Raw genomic sequence first — 20,718 nt, 5'->3', positions numbered from 1 at the left:
CACACTTACCACCTCTTTTTCCACTATAACCAAAACTTAATAAGGGTTTCAAAGTTTTAAACAACAAACTCTGAGTAAGTAATAAATGACAGAAATAATGATCTCAAGCCCAAACTGAACAAAAGTGCCAGTGTAGGAAGAGAAACATGTCTTGTAATGAAATAAAAATAATAATAATCATAATAATTTTGACACTAGTAAATCCCCAGCAAGCTCAGTGATATATTACACCACCAAATTACCTTTAAAACTTCCAGTTGTCCTTGTCATCAAGTTGTCACATATATAATTAAATTGGCATTAACTGTGGATGGGTGATATCAGTTTGCAATGGAGAGGATATGGGCTATGTAGATTGACGTTTAATATATCTTAGTGACTTAAGCCCTATCATATCATGTTTACTTAAAGTTCTTGATGTTGGATGAAATTTATGTTTTTAAGAAATACAACATGTAGGGCCTACTTAACCATATAAAGACTATATCGTATCTGATACATGATTTTATAAGGCCTCTAAATTATCGACATGATCAAAACTTTGTTTAACTTTGTTGTACACAATCTACATGCCTTCTGTCATCTGACTAATAGTTCATACTTTTTGATTTTAATACAATTTTAGTATAAATCAAGATATCAAAATGTCAGTTTTGACCATATAAATACCAGGATCTGCACCAAACTGCATTTTAGCCCAGTTTGGTGTTTATTTTTGCTGCATGAGCTCCACATTCTCACTATATCATACTACACTCTTAGATAAAATTAAAATTTTCTTACTGTTATTTCATATCAGGCTTTAGAGGGTTTAAAAAAATGGTCACTAAATACTTAAAGGTCAAGGTCAACACAGTAAACTCAACTAAAGCAGCAGTGAGCACAAATGAAGAACATTGCTCACTCACTACATGTTATAGAAAATACATATAGAGAAAGATAGTGTGAAGGGACCTACTGTATGAGAGAGAGAGAGAGAGAGAGAGAGAGCGCAAATGAGAAAGAGTGAGAGAGATAAATTGCTGGGCACATTCAAAACTAGTGGCACCCCCGCTGGAGGGATATCAAGCAGAAATTATATTGATGAAAATTTATGACATTAGGACAATACAAATGAGCTTGTTGCCTCAGAATCTGTGCACACTAAATAAATCATTTAAGTAAATAGGTGGTTTTGCAATTAGGCACAAAGCCCACCCCTATTTAGCAACAAAACAGAAAACTGATGTTATTTGATATAAATAAGCAATTTAAGCATCAGTGTTTTTCGTCTGCCAGTGCCACAGGCTAAACAAGATTAGCATGCTAATCATTTGAATGATAATGTGGTGATGCCCTCAGCTGTCTGAATAAATTGGGAGACATTGCTCATATAAGAGCATTCTTATCACTCTGGAAAACATGAGCAATTGTGTTTTAGTTTGCCATTTGTAAAAAACTGAAAAGTGAATATATATATATTTATATATATTTCATAACTGAACCTGCAACAATGTTTCAATAAGTTTACTCATTCTTACCTCAAAGTTTGCTACTGCATAATATGTAGTATTTTCATTAGGAATATTTCTGGTCAAGGCATCTTATTCAGGCTAGAAGCCATATTTAATTTTTCATGAATGAAAACGAGGCTGTGAGTGATAGACATACAGTCCATTTAATAGGTTGTAAAGTTCCATTTTTGATTTTCATAACCAGAAATAACAAACCTCCCTAAAACTTTGGAATAAAGCAGTTGATACAATATATAATTTTCATATTTAATGACCTTTGACATTTTAGTTTGGCAATTTATTCATGGCTAAAAAGGGTCCACATTTAATCACCCGCCATCTATTTAGATTAGATTTAAAAAGAATGTTATAACAAATTTTATAACAAAAATGCAATTGAAAAAAGACGTAAAAATACAGTAATTCATTTAGAAGGCTAGTAGTAGTAGTAGTAGTAGTAGAAGTAGAATCAGTAATAATAATAATAAAAAAAATATTATTATTATTATACAGAAATAGACGAATTAACAAAAATATTAGTCGTGAACTATTATTCATAACACAGAACAGCTTCCACTATTTTGTAAAAGGCAGGATCCGATTTCATAATAATGAGATTAAAGTAACCAATCAGCGTTTCTGTTACATCTTTCGCTCCTCCGCCGATCCAATAATGAAGGTCTATGTTCAAAACACGGAAATACAGAAAGCAACTGTAAGCGTCATGCTGTTATTGGTGTTGTGCGCTGATATATTGTGATGTCGTTATATCGTCCGTTTCATTTAATAATATGCTTTATGCATAAATAACCTCCGTTTTGTGACATAGAATAATGCGGAAGTCTGCCACAGTTGGGTTTTTGATGATTCGCCGGATTTAATATGTACAGTGGACTTCTGCCGCCGGGTCTCACTGAGGCTGACCTGAGCTCTGATGATGCTGATGAAGAAGTAACACCAGAAAATAGACAAGGAGAGACAGACGAGCACCCCTTATGTCAGTCAGGCACAGAGCAACATTTTGTTTGTGTACAGGTTGAATGTAATAAGTCAAAAACTGAATTGCACAATTATGATGCCTCTGGGGATGATTGTCTTCCTGGAGTTTCCTTGGATAAGTGGCAAGTACGTGGACTGACTGAAGTTATGCATGTATGCAGTTATATTGTCAGAGAGTGCAGATCATGTAGTGATTGAGTTATGTATTGTAGGTCGAATTGTCAGTTTCACTGATTGACAGCACTGTTTTTGTTATTGTTGCAGAAGTTCAAAGATCTCCAAAAAGCAAAAGATGAACAGAGAATGAAGCAACCACAAACAAAACGGCAAAGGAAAAGGCGCCACAGGAAAGGTCAAGTTGTCTTCTCATTACCTACCAGTGCTCTTCTCCTGTACTATTTCTGTTGTGGTTTATAGTCTATCTACTTTATTAAACATTTCCATGCAAACATAAAAATGCACATTTGTAAAGGAAATTGCCATGCAATTACAATGATGCCAAGCATTTTGTTTTGGTTTTTGGGTGTCCAGTAGGATTTAGAACTAATATAATCCACAATTCCACATGCACTCTGTTTGTGGAGATAAACAACACAATTTCACTCTTTCTAATCAATATGCCTAAATGCTTGTGCATACCTTTTTAGACACATTGAATTAACATATTTTTGTTTTTATACCTCAAACAGGTGGGACACAGAATTGCGACACTGAGCAGAAAAGGTATGGTGGACAGATAATGATGATTTCCAAAACAGACCATTCAAACAAATCATCAGTACATTAGTCAGCAGGTCTTGAGAAAGACAATGAGAGAAACGTGTACTCGAAGCTGATATACATGTCCTTAGGCTTAATAAACTTTGACTGAATTTGTTTTTCAGTGGTGAAGGAATGAATAAATTAAAATAAAGTTCTGAAATGTTTTATTTGTTCACTGACTGTTGTGAGAAATATTACAGTATACTATAATACACCACAACTTTTTGCATAGTGTATGATGGGCACAGAATTTTGTATGCTTCAGACTATGAATCGGTCCAGTTGGACAGTATCAAACGTGTTATTATTTTGAGCCGATTTTAGAACACATTCGGTAATGTGTCCGAAAAAACGCATACTGTCTGAGTAGGTACTATATTTGAATTTGAATGTACTTTGCGATGTTCTATATATGAATATGGGTAGTATGAGTGAAATTTGGACGTACTACATCTGCCATGTTGTTACTGTCATGTGACCTACCAGCATCAGTTGCGTTGCTTCAATGCCATTAATAAATCATCTCCCATGGCCTCATTGGATGGTAAAGTATCCATCGAATGCACACTTCAGTATCTTGGCGGAAGTAATAAGTCATCCGAGTACTTTTTGCCTACTGTTTTTCGAATACTGTGTATTCAGACATACGTATTGTTTTTCGCATACTATATATTAGGGAAGTATTCGATTTTGGACACAGCGATTGTTTATTTGTCGTGTGTTTTTAAGCAATGAGGTACATGTTTCGGCGTGAGTTTGTTGTGTTTGGAATGACTTGAAAAGTCTGGTAGTGTGTGATTCTCAGTTGGCAGCTGCATGGTGCTTAGTGTTTTAAAATCTATTTAAATTTTAAAAGTTGTGTAGTGTATTCTAGCCTTGTGGGGAACAAATAGAATATGTTTCATCTAAGTACAAAATTCTTCACATTTGAAACATCCTGCCGATTTCACTAAGCAAACATGGCTTAGTGACTGGCTTTGTAATTCACCAGTTATAGCAGAAAGGCAAGTGTACAGAAATAATTGAATCTCACAAAGTATACTTGCTAGTCCTGGAGTGAATAATAATAATAACAGGAAGACTTGTCATTCTGTGTCTTTGCTCAGGGAGCCTGAAGAGAAACAGGAGGAGCACTGGAAGGAGCTAACGCAGTATTTTGGCATCAATGATAGACTCAAGCCTCCTCCTTGTAGCAGACCTCCTCTCATGGTAACAATGATTTCCGCCATCTTCCTCTACCTCTCTGTGGGTGTCCTAATTCCACTCTGATGCTGAAAGCATTTTTATCCCACTGCCTCGTTCTGTTCTCTGCCTACTGTATGTGTAACTCGTAATTGTTTCCTCTATCAAATGTGAAAGACAGAGTGAGGAGGCGTCCTTTCTTCCACATGACACTGAGCATAACAGAATAGATCATATTATATTTAATGATGAGATTACCTTAATCTTGACATGAGGATGTAGCTGCACTGTCTGTTCTGGTTGGTGTTTAATATTTCTTATATGAGGTGGATTTCTCCATTGAAAGCCACAGTACAATGGAGTCAGGAGCTCTCTGTAATGCTGTAATTCAGTGATAGGGAGGGGAATGCTTGCAAATCAAATACACCGGACAGCTTGTGCTACAAATATGACATTAAGATTTTCCCCACTCAGAAGCTGAAAGGGCATCATATGTAGAACTGCATAAGGAGTATAATAAACAGCATATGTCTTTATTTGTCCTCTGTAAATGGACCTGTTTTTAGTATTACCCACTCTTCCAGCACATTGAAGTTGGTATTAGATATCAGCCTCCTTGAGTTTCGCATTTTGTTAGAAATGTTGCAGTAGAATCGAATTGTTTGTTGCATAGTCCTCCCATGTTGAATATACATCACAAAGAAATACTTCATTTAACATTAAAGGATTAGTTCACCCAAAAATGAAAATTCTGTCATTAATTACTCACCCTCATGTCGTTCCACACCCGTAAGACCTTCATTCATCTTCGGAACACAAATTAAGATATTTTTGATAAAATCTGATGGCTCAGTGAGGCCTCCACTGCCAGCAAGACAATTAACACTTTCAATGCCCAGAAAGCTACTAAAGATGCATTTAAAACAGTTCATGTGACTACAGTGGTACAACCTTAATGTTATGAAGTGACGAGAATACTTTTTGTGTGCCAAAAAAAGACAAAATAACGACTTTATTCAACAATATCTAGTGATGGACGATTTCAAAACACTGTTTCATGAAGCTTTGAAGCTTTACGAATCTTTTGTTTCGAATCAGTGGTTCGGAGCGTGTAACAAACTGCCAAAGTCACGTGAACCATTGATATTTTGAAACGTTTCGAAACACTTATGACATAACGAAGCCTCGTATACTGAAATCACATGACTTTGGCAGTTTGATACACGCTCCGAACCACTGATTTGAAACAAAAGATTCGTAAAGCTTCAAAGCTTCATGAAGCAGTGTTTTGAAATCTCCCATCACTAGATATTGTTGAATAAAGTCGTTATTTTGATTTTTTGGCACACAAAAAGTATTCTCATCGCTTCATAACATTAAGGTTGAACCACTGTGGTCACATGAACTGTTTTAAATACGTCTTTAGTAGCTTTCTGGGTATTTGAAAGTGTCAATCATCTTGCTGTCAATGGAGGCCTCACTGAGCCATCGGATTTTATCAAAAATATCTTTTAATTTAATAAAGATCTGATTATGGCCACGTTGGTGGGTTTTGGATATTGGCATGAGGGTAATGACATTTTTAACTTTTTTGAGAAATATTTGAGAATTTTAACATTAAGTGACAATTCTACTCTCAAGTCATGATAAAAAACAATTCTGATTTTCTAACAGATAAACTGAAAATATGATTTAAAAATTGTTTTTAGGAGAAAGTGCAAGGTAGATTTTAACACTTTTTGGTTTTAATGTACTTTTGTAGTACAAAGAAGTAATTAAAGAGCCATTAAATTATAATCTACTCTATTATAATATATTATTTTCTTTTTAAATCATATTAGGTATTTAGGTTGGAATTTAGTGTGCATATAATGGCTGCATTGTTGCTTTACTTCCTCTGTCTGCAAAAAAACAACAACAACAACAAAAAAAGAAAACATCTGTAAACAGACAAACAAAAACCACCTTTCAAAACACTGAGTTTGAATGGATTTTTTCCCCCCGTGGTGTCTGTGCACAGGTTTGGATATATATATTGTACAGCTCATTTCTTTTAAAGCAATAATATGTCTTTTTGCAGTGTATGATTTCGGTCTGTTCCTTGTGAGATGAGAGCAGAATATGTGAGAAAAGGATTCAAGAAAGCTGACTTTGTACATTAGCTCATAATTTAATTTCGTCATGCAGGAATTTCCTGATTAAATTTTCTATAAATAAGTCTCTTTAAGTGCAAAGCTTTGTAAACAGAACCAATTCATTTGTAACTTCAAGCCCTTTTTGCACTAATGCATATTACTTATCATTCTGCAGCATTAACTCAAACATTTTTTGCAGAATTTTAATTTGTAAATTGTCATGTAAGCAGAATGTCGGCAAATGTAATTTGTTTTAAGTAGGAAAACGCTGCTAATTCAATTGTCCATATCGTTTAATGTTGAGCTCAAGTAATTTTGCATTAGCAAGGTTATTGAGTTAAAATATTGTTTTGATTATATATATCCGGTTGTCCTGTTAATTTAGACAGCTCTGCTGCTCCATTTTCCCTCACTTTCAAAGGCTATATCTATTTTGGATTAAACATTATTAAAGGGCTGAGCATATGCTGTGAAAATACATTTTAACAGAGTTGTGAGTGAGGCTGATTGGAACAGTCCCTCTGAAATGTTTACCTAAGCAGAATGAATATTATATGACCGTTTCTGAAATCACAGTATGGAATATACATTAGCTCAGGAATAAATTACATCAGGTAATTCTACTTTTGTTTAGTTCTGTTTTTCATTATGTATGTATTGCTATGTTTTCATCTTTTTTTGACCATAAGAAGCAAACACGTCTAGAATTAGTAAAACTGGTAGAAAATGAGAATGTTGTCTTTGCTTTGGGATTTGTCTTATGGATCCGTAGTAGCAGACAGAGAGCTCTTCTCCACCAGTCCTGCTGCTTTGATGGAAATATCTAATTAAAGACCAACATTTATGTTTGGTAACCTCCTGTGGCTAGACAGATTTTTTGCCTAATATTTAATCAACCAACGATTTTCATTTACGAGAGGAAATCTACATATTTGTTGTAATGGCAGTCATATTAAAAAGAATGCCTGGGGGAGTTTTTAAGTTACTCTTTGATATATTTTTTTTTTTTCTCATCCTTCTATTTCTATTTGAAAATCACTTCATTTTATTTCCCTCCTTCTCATCTTCAGTCAGGCCTGGAAAAGAGCATAGAGAGTGCCATCGCTGAAGGGGACTATGGGAAGGCGGAAGAACTGAGTGACAGACTTGCTACTCGAGAGGTATGTTGCCCAGATAAGCCATCTCGGGGGGCGCACCAACTGTGACAAATTGAGCTAATGGGTCTGCGGCCATTTTGCCTGCAAAGACAGAGGCTACAAACACACACACACACTTGGGCAGAAAGTCTTGCAACCCTTTTACACTAAAGTTAATGGAAAGCCCTCCCCCAGTTTGAAGTACGGCAGTGTCTATAGAACTTTCGGTTCTGCCTTTTAATGAAGGCTACAATGCTTTCAACCCGAGCGCTAAAACATTTTCAAGGTGCCAGTTTTACACCTTTGAAGTGGGCTCATACCTAAATACAGTGCCTGCAGTTTTAAAAAGACACATTTTAGGAGTGTACGTAGGATCAAGCGCTTCGAAGCTAATTTGGCAGAAAATGTAACATTCGCACAGCTGTAATTGCAGTTAAAAAGACATTCAACTTTTCTGAAGTTGGGGCAATCATAGCAGGCAATATTTTTAAGCCTCGCAACTTTGATTCAATGGAATCTGAAATGCATTCCACTAAATTCCGGCCTAGGCTTTGATTCCAGCATTACTGCATGGAATTGATGTTCACTGTCAACCTTAAACAGTTTAGTACAGAAAAGATTGGGGTATGTACTTATAGTTCACTTACCTATACATTTGGTGACTTCTAAGCATTTTTAAAGAAAACATGATACTTTTGCAAACATGATTTTTATTTCTTCAGTCACTCCACCCCAAACCAAGTGTTTTTTTAATACAGAAGTGGTTTGACAAAAGAACAATTGTGCGGATTTTTTTTCTTTCTTTCTTTCTTTCTTTCTTTCTTTCTAACAGTTGTTTCAGTGTTTGATGGGGAAAAATGTCAAATGGTTATGGAAAATGCCTCAATTGGAGTGAAAAAGAATCCTTTTCAATCTGACCTTTATTTATTCTTACTTTAACCCAGGGTTTAGGAATGTACAGTGTAAAACGTCAGTGTATGAATACCCAGCATTAATTGTTAACCCTGGGTAAATTATAAGCAGTGTAAAATGTGAATCAAGATAACCCAGGATTCCTCTAACCCGGGATTTAGAATGATCTACGGTTAACTATTTCGGTAACACTTTATTTTAGGGTACAGTTCTCACTATCAACTAGTTGCTTATTACCATGCATGTTGCTAGGATATTAACTGTTTATTAGTACTTATAAAGCACATATTTATGCCTTATTCTGCATGACCATATTGTACATCTCTTAATCCTACCCAATACCTAAATTTAACAACCACCTTACTAACTATTAATAAGCAGTAATTTGGATTTTGAGGCAAAAGTCATAGTTAATAGTTTGTTAATAGTGAGAATTGGACCCTATAATCTAAAGTGTGACCATTATTTCAAGTGTGAAAAGCCTTTCTTTCTTTCTTTCTTTCTTTCTTTATTTCTAAACAGTTGTTTCAGTGTTTGATAGGGAAAAATGTCAAATGGTGATGGAAAACTTGTCATTTGGAGTGATGAAGAAACCATTTCATTCTTAACTTTTTTTTATTTTTTATTCTTACCTTAACCCAGGGTTTAGGAATGTACATGTGAAACGTCAGCGTATGAACGTCCAGGATTAGTTGTTAGCCCTGGGTAAATTGTGAGCAGTGTGAAATGTGAATCAAGATAACCCAGGATTCCTCTAACCCAGGATTTAAAATGACCCAGGGTTAACTCTTTTCAGTGTGAAAAGCCTTTCTTTCTTTCTTTCTTTCTTTCTTTCTTTCTTTCTTTCTTGCTTATTGTGCTATGTTGTCAGACAGATTTTTATAGCAGGTGTCAGTCATACAAACAATAAACCAGCTTTATTTCATAATGCAGTTGCGTTACGATATATTAAGTATAAACTAATCTTCTGTTAATAACTTTATATTTAGTTGTACCAAATGGTTTGTAGGACTCATTCTGCAAATCCTTTTTGTGATGATAATTTTCTTTTACGGTTTATTGCCGTACCGCAGCTGTATCTGTTCCTGGCTTTGGTGTTTTTAAATGTATTTTTCAGTTTCTACAATAATTAATTTTCTATTAAGATTAATTTTATAGTTTTATTATGGATAAAACAGACTCAGGTCATGCTTCGATAAAGCTTTCCCATCCATCTAATTGGGAGGAGCAGTGTTTATCGTGTTAACCTCAAATATTAGTTTCCTACGTAATCAATTACAGCTTGTTTCTCTTGGTGTAAATGCGAAAATGACACCATTTACTCCGCACTAATGAAATCATATTGTGATGCTGTTGATTGTTGATTTGAATCAGTTCAAAGCAAGGTGATAATCATGCTCCTAGCAAGCGTAGCGCCATGGGAACAAGCATTAAATAGCTCAGTAATGCCAACAACAGGCCCAATTTTCTTTTGAGAGTCTTTACGCGGTAATCCATACAGATGCCACTTACGCTTATCTCTGGAGTATCTCTGTGGTTTTATCTTTTTCTTTCCCAGGTAGACGGAGACATAATAACGGTTTCTTTGGAAACCATTCTTGGAAACATTTCATCATTACATGGGCTTCATTGTGATGCCACACGGCAATATCAGCCCTCGCCTTTGTTCTTTTGTTTGGTTGAGAATGGCAGATTTAAGCATTCCTTCACAGAGAGTTTATCTAGACTTCAAAAGCAGGTAAAGAATTTCAGAGATGCCATCATGCTGTCTAAAAGCTTGCAAATGACAGCACTGAAATGTTTAAGGTTAGTGCCTCTTATCAAATAACACTGGTATAGTAATTATAGCAGGCTGCGTTATTAGTTTGCCATGGCTTGCAGGTAAAAACACAAACACAAACTGCATGGCTTTCCTCTTTGATTGACTTACCAGGACCATGTTGTCACAGAAAGCTTCTTAGAGCATCAGTGGATTTGAGCAGACTTAGCAGTCTTGAATCTCTCGCTCAGCCAGACAGCTGAGGTCTGCCTCTGACAGAACACTGGCAGTCGCTGCGCAGTAATGCCACTGTTAGCTGCTTTATTTGTTCTCCACTAAAGACTGTATATTACAGTTTTCACCAGGTAATGTGCATTTGTCATCTGCTGGACATGTCCCTTATGCTCAATAGATTGATTCAGCATCCCTCAGGGAGATGTAGGTATGGAAGATTTTTGTGAACATGCCAAGATAAGATGATACTTATATGTTCTTTGTATCCAAAGTTTCATCAGCCATGTTAATGGTAACAACATTCTCCTGTAGTTCGTGCAATGATAGGGTAGGTTGCACATATGGAAGATCATTTCTGAAATTTGAAGAGTTTCAGATTTAGGTATATGTGTTGCACCATTTGTTATTGTAGCCATACTTTATGCCTGCATATGTGTGCCAGTGTAGCTACATATGTAGTACCATTCAAAAGTTTGGGGTCAGTAATTTTAAAAGTCTCTTATTCTCACCAAGGCTCAATTTATATGATCAAAAATACAGTAAAACTGTGAAATATTGTTACAAGACTTTAATGTAATATATTTTTAAATGTAATTTATCCACGTGATTACAAAACTGGATTTTCAGCAGCCATAACTTCAGTCTTCAATGTCACATGATCATTCAGAAATCATTCTAATATGCTGATTTGGTGCTCATTTCTTCTGATCATTAATGCTGAAAACAGTTGTGCTGCTTAATTCTGTGAAAACTGATACATTTTTTCAGCTTTCTTAAATGAATAGAAAGTTCAAAAGAACAGCATTTATTTGAAATATATATTTGTAATGTTATAAATGTCTTTGCTCTCACTTTTGATCAATTTAAAGCATCCTTTTTGATACTTCTTTCAGAGAAAATAATCTTACTGACCACTATCTTTTGAATAAAAGCATAGCTGTGTTAATTCAAAATTTGGCCTTTTTACCACTTTTACTTTAGAGGTAAGTAGAGAAAGGACAGAAAATGGCAGAAATAGAAAGGGAGGAACAAGATCTGAAAGTTGCAAGCCAGATCTGAACTTACGTGACCCATATGAACACCAGCGCTCAATGTTTTTTTTTTTTTTTTACTGAAAGGATTTAATCACTACACAACCTACTATCACTAACATTTCCAGTGCACTAAACACAAATTCTAGATAAACAGAAATATGTTGCCCCTTTTCAAGGGTCCTTGGGGGCAATTTGGGTATTAGTTAAGCATTTTATGCCCTAATTTGTAATCCGGCTAGTATTCATTATCATAGCGCTCCGTGCGGCCACAGAGCGCTCTGCCCAGGATAAACGTTGTTGCAGACACAGCTGTTTGAAATAATGCAATGAACAGTCAATAATCCCAGCTGTGGCAAGCCTCAATTTCAAGGTTCTAATAATATTTGTGTCTACTGATATATGAAATAACATGCGTTCTGTTATATGTTTACATGCTAATACAGCGTTAAATTAAAGGGTTTAGAAGTCGATGAGACAGTGATATACTAAAGGTCTTTGTTTTTGTCCTCAAAAAAGATCTCCATAAAGGGCCAGAGGTATTTTAAAACTTTTTTTCCTCTCAAATCATAAGTTTTTATGCTTTTTTATATATATATATATATATATATATATATAAAAAACTGCTGTTTTGAATTTTTTAAATGTAGACAAATTATTGGTTGCTTCCTTGTTTTGCTTTTTTTTAATCATATGATAATATTTTATTCCTTGTTTCCTTTAATCTGCAAATTAAAGCAATTTGTTAAAACCTTCTTTCAAGTTATCCTAAAAAGTGTGTGTTATGTGGGCTTTCATCTTTGTCTAAGTGTTTAAACACAAATGTGGATAGTAAAGCGTTCTTTGAGATTTTCCTTTCATGAAAGTGTATTCAAATATTCTGTTGAAGGTTTAACTGTTCTTTTTGTTTTTGATTCACAAAGTGTTTTATAAATTAGTGTAAAAGGTAAAAGCTTTTTAATTGATTAGAATTAAATACAGTATTATCAAATTCTTCACTGCATATCCTCTAACAAAAAAGACACAGGTACTAGTCCAAAATCCAACTAACTGACCTTTTAAAGGTACACTCTTAAAAATAAAGGTTCTTTATTTGCATTGATGGTTCCATGAAGAACCTTTATCATCTATAAAACGTTTTGTTTGCACACAGTGCTCTTTAGATTATTGACATGTTCTTCCCACCAAGAAAAAGGTGGTTGTTTTTTAAGAACTGATCTCTGAAAGGTTCTTTGGGGAACCCAAAATGTTTTTTTTATGTTTTTCGTTGAACATTTTTACTTCATTATTCATTTGCCATACACATCTTCCCAAAATCTATGTGCATTGTTTGTTTTTAGGTCTCTAGGACCCCATTATGTACATATATAATATCTTGATATATAACATAATTTAGTTTACCTTTCAAAGATTATGGCAAAGCAGTGACTGTTTGGAAATGTTGTTTCTAATTTGACTTTTAGAATCATGTTTTTTTTATTTCAGATGTTTTTATTTTTAATGTTTTTTTTTTTTTTTTTTGTAAAGAATGAATTACTTGCATCAACTTATTTTTAAGGGGTTTCATTTAGCCTTCTAAGCACATTTTAATAAAAAGAGCTGCAGTTTGAGTCTCAGTGGTAAAGACGAACTGAGCAAGACTAAACAAAGGACTGTCACACTCTATTATTTCCTACAGTTTTTCTCTGCCCCGATCACAAATATTAGCTCCGCATTACCACTTCAAAACGTAGACTTTCTAGTCTCGAGCGGTGGGGGGTACTGTGTCCATTTCAAGTTCTCCAGCAGTCAGACAATATGAAAATGATTAAAAGAAGGAGACACAGTCTGAAAAGAAGTTGTTGGAGGGGGTGCAATAAGATAAAGTCGGGTGAGTGAGTGAGAGTTCGAGAACACAGGCACATATATTCTTCAGTATGCGAGTTAGATACTCACATTTCTTTTGCATCACAACCAAGATTATACATTAGCATTGGCTTTATTATTATCGGTACACTTATTAAATGTGTTGCATTGCTATTTCCTGTTATCAGCCTTCATCTCATAGTAATCAGCTGGGGTTTTGTCCTAATATGCGTTTGAAATACAATATGTCTCGGTACAGGCAGATCTCTAATGACAAAGTTCTCTGAAAGTTTGCCTTTGTGTGTTCTTTACAGGGGTGTCATACTGTTTGAAGTGCCAGTATTGCAGTTAGGTCAAACTCATTGGTAGACACCAATCCAATTAAAATGCACTAGTTTGACAGCTTTTGTGAAGGGAGTTAGTTGGCTTTTGTACAGGCTGCTAAGGCTTGGTGCGTTAAACGTAATGTATCTTATTTATTTATTTTTTCTACTCAGTTATTAATCATCTTAACGTCTTTTTCCTGATTTTGAAAGCAGCATGATTAAGTATTTTTAGCCCTTTTCTCCATTTATAACACCCAGTCTGTAACGAAACCCCAGACTGGCTCTTCCTCCTGTGCGGGCCCCTCTGGCAACAAGAAAACTGCTAAGCAAAAACTGTCCTCTTTGTTCCATTTTCTTTCAGTATTAGCAATTTATCACAGAATGAACTTTTATTATATCTGTAGATGACTCACATTAAATTTTTGCCCATTAATTTTGAAATGGGTTTTGAAATGGGTCCTAAGCTTTTATCAAATGCTGGGGAATCTCATTTGGATTATTGTATTTCATTAATTACTTGATAGACAAAGCATACTTTTCAATGTAGATTTTTTTGTGCTGTTTAATTAATTAGCATGTTTTCTCTTTTAATTAAAGCCATTTTTTTCGAATTAAAGCCCACAGCAAAACACATATATAATTTGTTTGTAATTAGCCCTTAATTGGTGGTAGTGGAAGCTTAGCACCCTCGTTTCCTTTTTTTTTTTTTCTTGATTGCCATTTTATTGCCAGTCAGTCATTAATTAAACTGTTTTTCTAATTAGCTTATAAAACTGTTGATGGCACATTATTGTAAGTGTGAGTTCAAAGCTTGCTAATAAGCCTTGCCTGCTCAGAAGAGGGAAGATAATGAAATGCGCACAAAGCCAGCGAACTTTCAGACTTTTTTCCACTCCCTTGTTCCCTGAAGATGACAGTCTTATGTATCTGGAATCAGATTATTGGGGCTGAAACATAGAGAAGCGCATTATACCGAGAGCTTTTCCAACTATATCCCCCTCAGAGAGGCTGCTTCTCTGTATGTCTTGTAATGCTGTTTGTCAAGTTGGTGGCAAGATTACAGGAACTCCTTGTCTTATTTCCCCCACCACCCCCTTGAGACTGATAAGCTATGTTAACTGGATCTTTCACTGTATACAAGGATATCAAGTGTAGGACTCTCAATATGTCACTTTTGTTGAGAGGATTTTGTCTCCTCCGCTTTAGTGTAGATGACACCGGGTATTGTCACAGGAGCGTGGCCTGTTTCCTTTCATTTAGGCAATGCGTTGGTTTCCATGAGATTTCCCTTGGTATTGTTTAAATGCAAGCCATGATTATTCCAATCTGTCATAACTGAACGCGTTTGGCATGACAGGACAGAATTACAATAATGTTATTGATTTATTGGTGATATTAGAGAAGGCAAAAAAGTGTTTTTAAGACAATGTAACTACTTATTAATATCCGATTTTGGTATGATTAAATTTGATTAAACAATTTATGGGTTTCACTTACATGAGAATATTGCAGAATCATATAAAGTGGCACATTTTCGGTGCATAGTGAACACTTAAAGGGCTAGTTCACCCAAAAATGAAAATTCTGTAAAATTTTACTCCAAACCTATATGTTGACGGTAGCCATTGACTTCCATATTATTTTTTTTTCAATGGCTACCATCAAGTGTTTGGTTACTCATATTTATCAAAATATCTTCTGTGTTCAGAAGAAAAAAAGAAATTCATACAGGTTTGGAACAACTTGAGGGTGAGTAAATGATGACAGAATTTTCGTTTTGGGTGAACTATCCCTTTAAGTGTTTACAATAACCCAAAAATGTGCCAATTTATATGGTTCTGTAATATTCTAATGTAAGTGGAACCCCATAAATTGTTTAATCAATTGATCATACCAACATTTTATGAATTTTTAGAAATTTAAATGTTAGAGAGTAGCATTTAGTAAATACTATCTGGCCAACTAAAGTCCAAAAATGAAAAACACACACACAAACAGCCTTAATCTAATAATCATTCCAGTCGTATACAAGTCAACTATGACCATGTTATTTTAGCATTAAGGTGTGTGCATGTGTCACTTATTTTACAGAGTAAATGTTATGTGTAACAGCTATTGTATAAACCAATTTACAACTGTTTGAGATTTAATTGTTTGCAACCCTTGCTTTTTCGGTATGTGGGTGCGAGTGAGAAAGCCTGGGTTATAGATGCAAACTCCAGAATTAATTTAAAACCTATTTTAAACAGCTGCAAGGAAATCAGTGGAAAACCAAACTTTTCACCATACATATTAATTTAAGTAATTTTTTTCAGGATATTATCATAATATCATTATATATATCAGAGCTTTGTCTGCTCCGATATAATTTGCAACCTTTATTGTCATATATTTGTGGAAGGCTCAAAAAATAAAGAAATAAGGAATGAACAATGCCCTGGCATCAGGTGATGGACTAGCATTGTAAATGTATGCAGAATGCATATATTGCACATTAATGTTTTTGTCACAGCAGCCACTGTGGCAGTCAGTGATCTACTTTATAACACCAAGTGGGGACTGCACCACTGTTGACTTAACCCACCTAGTGGCCCCATGTTGCAGTTACAGGGCTGAGCAGAATGAATTCATCCCTCACAGACCTTTCAAAGGTCAAGTCATTAATAGTGCTAAATAAACCCAGCACTGAATAAGGCTTTGCTGAGGACTGGGGTAAATGGCACATAATGCCTTTAAAGAGGAGAGAAGAGAAGTAAACGGCAGTGAAAATGCACTGAATGTAATTCTTACGGAAATATGGGAAGGTTTAGTGTGACTACCTAGAACAAAGAGCACTAGCGCTTTTTGTTGTGTATGTTAGCCCCCCCACCCCCCCCCCCCCCCCCCCCCCAGCCCACTTTTTCTTTTTTTTTTTTTTTTTTTGGATTGTGATTTTCATTCCTTTTTTTCCTGCCCTGCATTTTTCCTCTGTGCCCGCATTTGATGTGAAAGGATTTGGCACTAAGTCACAAGAGAGGGAAAAGGAGGGGGGGGATAAGGATGAAAAAGGAGGGAAAATCATGAAAAGTGGATCAAAAAAGTAAATGAAAAATAATGTCATATTACGGAAAATATGAGAGGCTAATTTGTGCCGACTTTTTGCTAATTTTGTTCTTGCCACAGAAAGAAGTGCTGTCACCTGCTCTGCGCTACACTGATGACAGTGCCAGTGATCCATGAAATAAGCTGCCGCCGGCTTTGTTCTGATAAGAATGAACAAATCTGCACAATGTACTGCGCTCCGAATCTCATTTTCATACTTGCATGCAGGCTAAAAGAAATAAGCTGTTTGCAAGGCTTGATTAATCAGACATTTGAGAGCTTTTTTTTTCTTTTTTGTCTCTTTGATCTGCTCTGTCTCCTAGGTAACTTGCTTGACATTAATGTTGAGCCCCGGTAAAGACAATCGTGGATTGTAGACTGGACTGATTAAAAAAAAAAAAAAAAGACCTTTTAATGCTTTGAATATAGTAATGTGTGTGAAAATTGGGGAGTCCCGGCTGGAAGAGCGAAGGGGGGCATTAATTTGGGTGATGGGGCAAAATTTGGTTAAAGCTGGAGCGCAGGTTAATGTGGGTAATCCTTGTGTCGAAAACGCTGATAAATCTCAAGATTTAAACCTCAGAAGCCATTTGGCATCCTCCCATTTTGTTGTCTCAAAATGCTGCTTTTTCTTACCAGTGTCATTTTTATGTCATGTTTATCGTTTTCTGTCCGCGAAAGCTTTATCACCTATTGCGCTTAAACGCGCCTCTCCAAAAACACCCTGGTGTGAATTATCTGCCAGCGGATCTGCGCTAAACACGGGCATCATCACCCATTATAACTTCCCTCTCTGCGCTGTCTTGCTAGAAAACATGATTTATGGCTCTTAAAACCTCAAAAAAATGGCAAGGATTTTAAAAAACTGTCATAGTGTGTTAGCTTCAGGTTATGCAGACGCCTTTACAAATCTTCCAAGTGCCTGTATAGATGAATGCCTCGAGGGCCCAGCCGGAACCCCGCTCTCTCAGCCTGCTAAAGGCCTTATCTTAAATCCAAGCAAAGTACCATTAATCTTTTTGAAAGACCTTTATGGCTTTTAATGTATCCCAAATTAGAACATTTTACACCCTTGGTTCCTGAAATATGGCGATAAAAAGCCTTTAGAGTTTAATTTCTCCTTCCTGCTCGCTCTGACCTGCCTAATCCCAGCATGCATTAGGAGATATTTTAGTTTCAGTCTTTCTAATAAAGTTTATCCCACTTAATTATAATTGAAACATTTTTTTCCACTCTCTTGCTCTCTCCAGGTTTTTTCGAGCCTACAAATGGTGGCACATTTCCTCATTACCAATTGAGTTTTTTTTTCCCCTGATTGTGTTCTTTCACTGTTCTAAAGAATTACCCTCATATCCCCTCCCGAAAAAAACAGAGGCGGCGAGAGAAAGGCAGTGGGTAAAAAAAAAAAAGGGTTTGCGATTTGTTCCAAGTGTTTATCAAAGTTTCTTGCGGTCCAATAATAAACCCATCCCAGGAGTGATGGAAGAGGCCCGGACTCTCCTTTTGTTTCCTGAGCCCTCTGTGTCATTCTGGCTATTGGAATTAATCTAGCCACACCACACACATTTCCCCTCACTGATACCGCCGACATGTGCCTCTCACCCTCCTCCATTCATTTTGCCATACTAAGTGCGTGCACTGCAATTTTCAGAATTAAAGGTCCTCTTTAGATGAACAGATTAAGTATATGAGATAATAACATTAATTATGCACATCCATGCTGAGTGGTGGAACGGAGGGTTGGGTGTCCTACTTCTATCTATGAACCACAAATTCTTTTTTTTATTTTTGAAACTCGAGCATGTGCGTGTCCGTGCGGGATACGCCATCCTCGCAGTGATGAAGATATGAACCGGAGGCATTCTTCGAGCACCACCTTGACGTACTGGCAGTGTTGGTGATGTTTGCCAGGCAGACTGATTTTCTCCAGCTAATGGAGCTTGTCTCTGTCTCCTTCTCAATAGCTGGCCGTGAAAATCGCACAAGCCGCCGATTGCCGTGACTTCGCTAGCACCAAACAGGAAGCGGAGGCTTCCCGGGCAGCCCAAAAAAGGAGGAAGCAAATCGCTTGGGGGTTTGTTGTGTTTTTTTTTTCTTCTTCTTCTATCTGTCCCCGGTGCTGATACCCTGCAGTTTCATTAAGTCACTCTGCATTTCACACTTTAAATGTCCCTTCTTTCCTGGACTATGTGTTAGCTCATGTGTATTCACTAGAGCTTTCTAATGAGTATGCGAATGCTGCTTATCTCTTTGGTCAGTCTCTGAATGCCCATTGAATACTGTGAGCTAGAAGTAGCCACAATATACAGATTTTGTTTGCATTGACTGCAATTATATGCAAGCAAAATAATCTGCTTTGATTGCTTTTTCTTTGCATTGCTTTTATAATTTTTTTTTCTAAAATTCTTGATTATTTTAACTCGTTTGTCATTTTCAATGCATTTTTTTTTTTTTTTTTGTAATTTTAGGTTTGAAGCAAAGAAAAGATGGGAAACCAAAAGCAATATGGGATTCATGTGACATTCACAGTTTTTTAAAAAGATGAGTAAAGATTTGGCATGTTGATAATTGTTTATAGAGGTAATCTTTTCATAATACATTATTATTGCACTCAAATTCCCTTATTTGTCATTTAACATTTTATTTTTTCTCTGAATTAGTTTTTTGGTCATTCATTCAGATTTGTGGGTCATTTTTATATAGCTAAATAAATTCTATAAGCACACCATTTATTGTAAAATTGGTCGTTATTGTATGTGTTTTCTCATAATTAAATCTGGCACGTACATCCGCACACGCCATTTATTTACTGCCGTAAGTGGGTTAATCAGGAGCCGCTTTTTTTCTTCCATGGAGGTATGGAGCGAGGGAAGAGAAAGGAGAGATTAGAGGCCTAATGCAATGTACAGGATAATATGCAATAGGATTTGCCTGGGCAAAATGAAATTTGTCGGCTGTAAGGAGGTTTGAGCAGTCATAAACGAGGAGTTTAGTCGGGTTCGAGTGTAAGATGACTGTGTGCGAGGGAGAAAGTGAACAAGATGGAGAACAGGCGTGTATGACACTGGACTCAACCCATGATGCATCTTTGAGAGGATTCCTGTTGGCAGTGCATTTTTATAAGCCTGTCTATCAGATAAAATCCAGTTGACTGCTCTCTTTTTTTTTCAAATATGAAATGTATTTCTGTATAGAATGTATAGACTATATTATCTTAATATAATTATTTTAAAGCAAAAATGTTAATTCTGCCATCATTTATTTTGTTCCAAACCTGTGTGGTTTTTTCTTTCTTCCGAGGAACACAAAAGAAGAAGCTTTGAAAAATGTTCATGCTGCTCATTTCCATAAAATGAAAGTGAATGGGGGCCCAGGGGCTGTCAAGCTCAAATAAAAAACAAAAAACACCAATGAAACATAATTGAAGTAATCCATATGACTATATTCGAAAACTTCTGAGGCCAAATGATAATGTGGGAAAGACTAAAATTTAAGCTGTTGATCAATAAAAATCCAGCCATGGTCACCTTTTGCTTTCATTGTGTTGAAAATAATGGCATAATTCTGCTATTAACATCTCAAGTTCCACGGAAGAAAATAAGTCACATGAGTTTTAAAACGGGTGAGTATATAATTAATTTTAGGTGAATTATTTTAAAATTTTATCAGAATGATTCTTTATGCTGAGCACCTTCCTGTTTTAAACATCCCTCCATCCCTCCCACCTGCACAGCTCTGTCTCGTGAGGTCATTAGCGGGAATGTGGAGACTCACTCCCTTGATTTATGCTTTGTCGCCCTGAGGTGGAGACATCTGTAATTTT

At 35.9% G+C, this 20,718-nt stretch overlaps 1 protein-coding gene across 1 annotated transcript; it reads left to right on the top strand.

Annotated features, from left to right (window-relative positions):
- The first annotated feature begins 2,180 nt into the window (after nt 1-2,180).
- On the top strand, nt 2,181-19,623 carry fam204a (family with sequence similarity 204 member A). Its single transcript, XM_051916958.1, has 7 exons — nt 2,181-2,618; nt 2,757-2,844; nt 3,182-3,215; nt 4,361-4,463; nt 7,642-7,731; nt 18,860-18,969; nt 19,364-19,623. The coding sequence occupies exons 1-7, from the start codon at nt 2,376-2,378 to the stop codon at nt 19,413-19,415; spliced, it is 720 nt and encodes a 239-aa protein (XP_051772918.1). The 5' UTR covers nt 2,181-2,375; the 3' UTR covers nt 19,416-19,623.
- The last annotated feature ends 1,095 nt before the right edge of the window (nt 19,624-20,718 follow it).

Source organism: Ctenopharyngodon idella, chromosome 13, assembly GCF_019924925.1.
Source record: "Ctenopharyngodon idella isolate HZGC_01 chromosome 13, HZGC01, whole genome shotgun sequence".
NCBI classification, from domain to species: domain Eukaryota; kingdom Metazoa; phylum Chordata; class Actinopteri; order Cypriniformes; family Xenocyprididae; genus Ctenopharyngodon; species Ctenopharyngodon idella.
Note: the sequence above shows the minus strand (reverse complement) of the source record. Positions and strands in the feature narration are given on the sequence as shown.

What these genes read in the sequence shown, in the direction of transcription:
- fam204a (XM_051916958.1), top strand. Translation starts at nt 2,376, where the DNA reads ATGTACAGTGGACTTCTGCCGCCGGGTCTCACTGAGGCTGACCTGAGC. An exon ending in TTTCCTTGGATAAGTGGCAA is followed by an intron (nt 2,619 to 2,756) that starts GTACGTGGACTG and finishes TTATTGTTGCAG; the next exon opens with AAGTTCAAAGATCTCCAAAA. An exon ending in GTAGCAGACCTCCTCTCATG is followed by an intron (nt 4,464 to 7,641) that starts GTAACAATGATT and finishes TCTCATCTTCAG; the next exon opens with TCAGGCCTGGAAAAGAGCAT.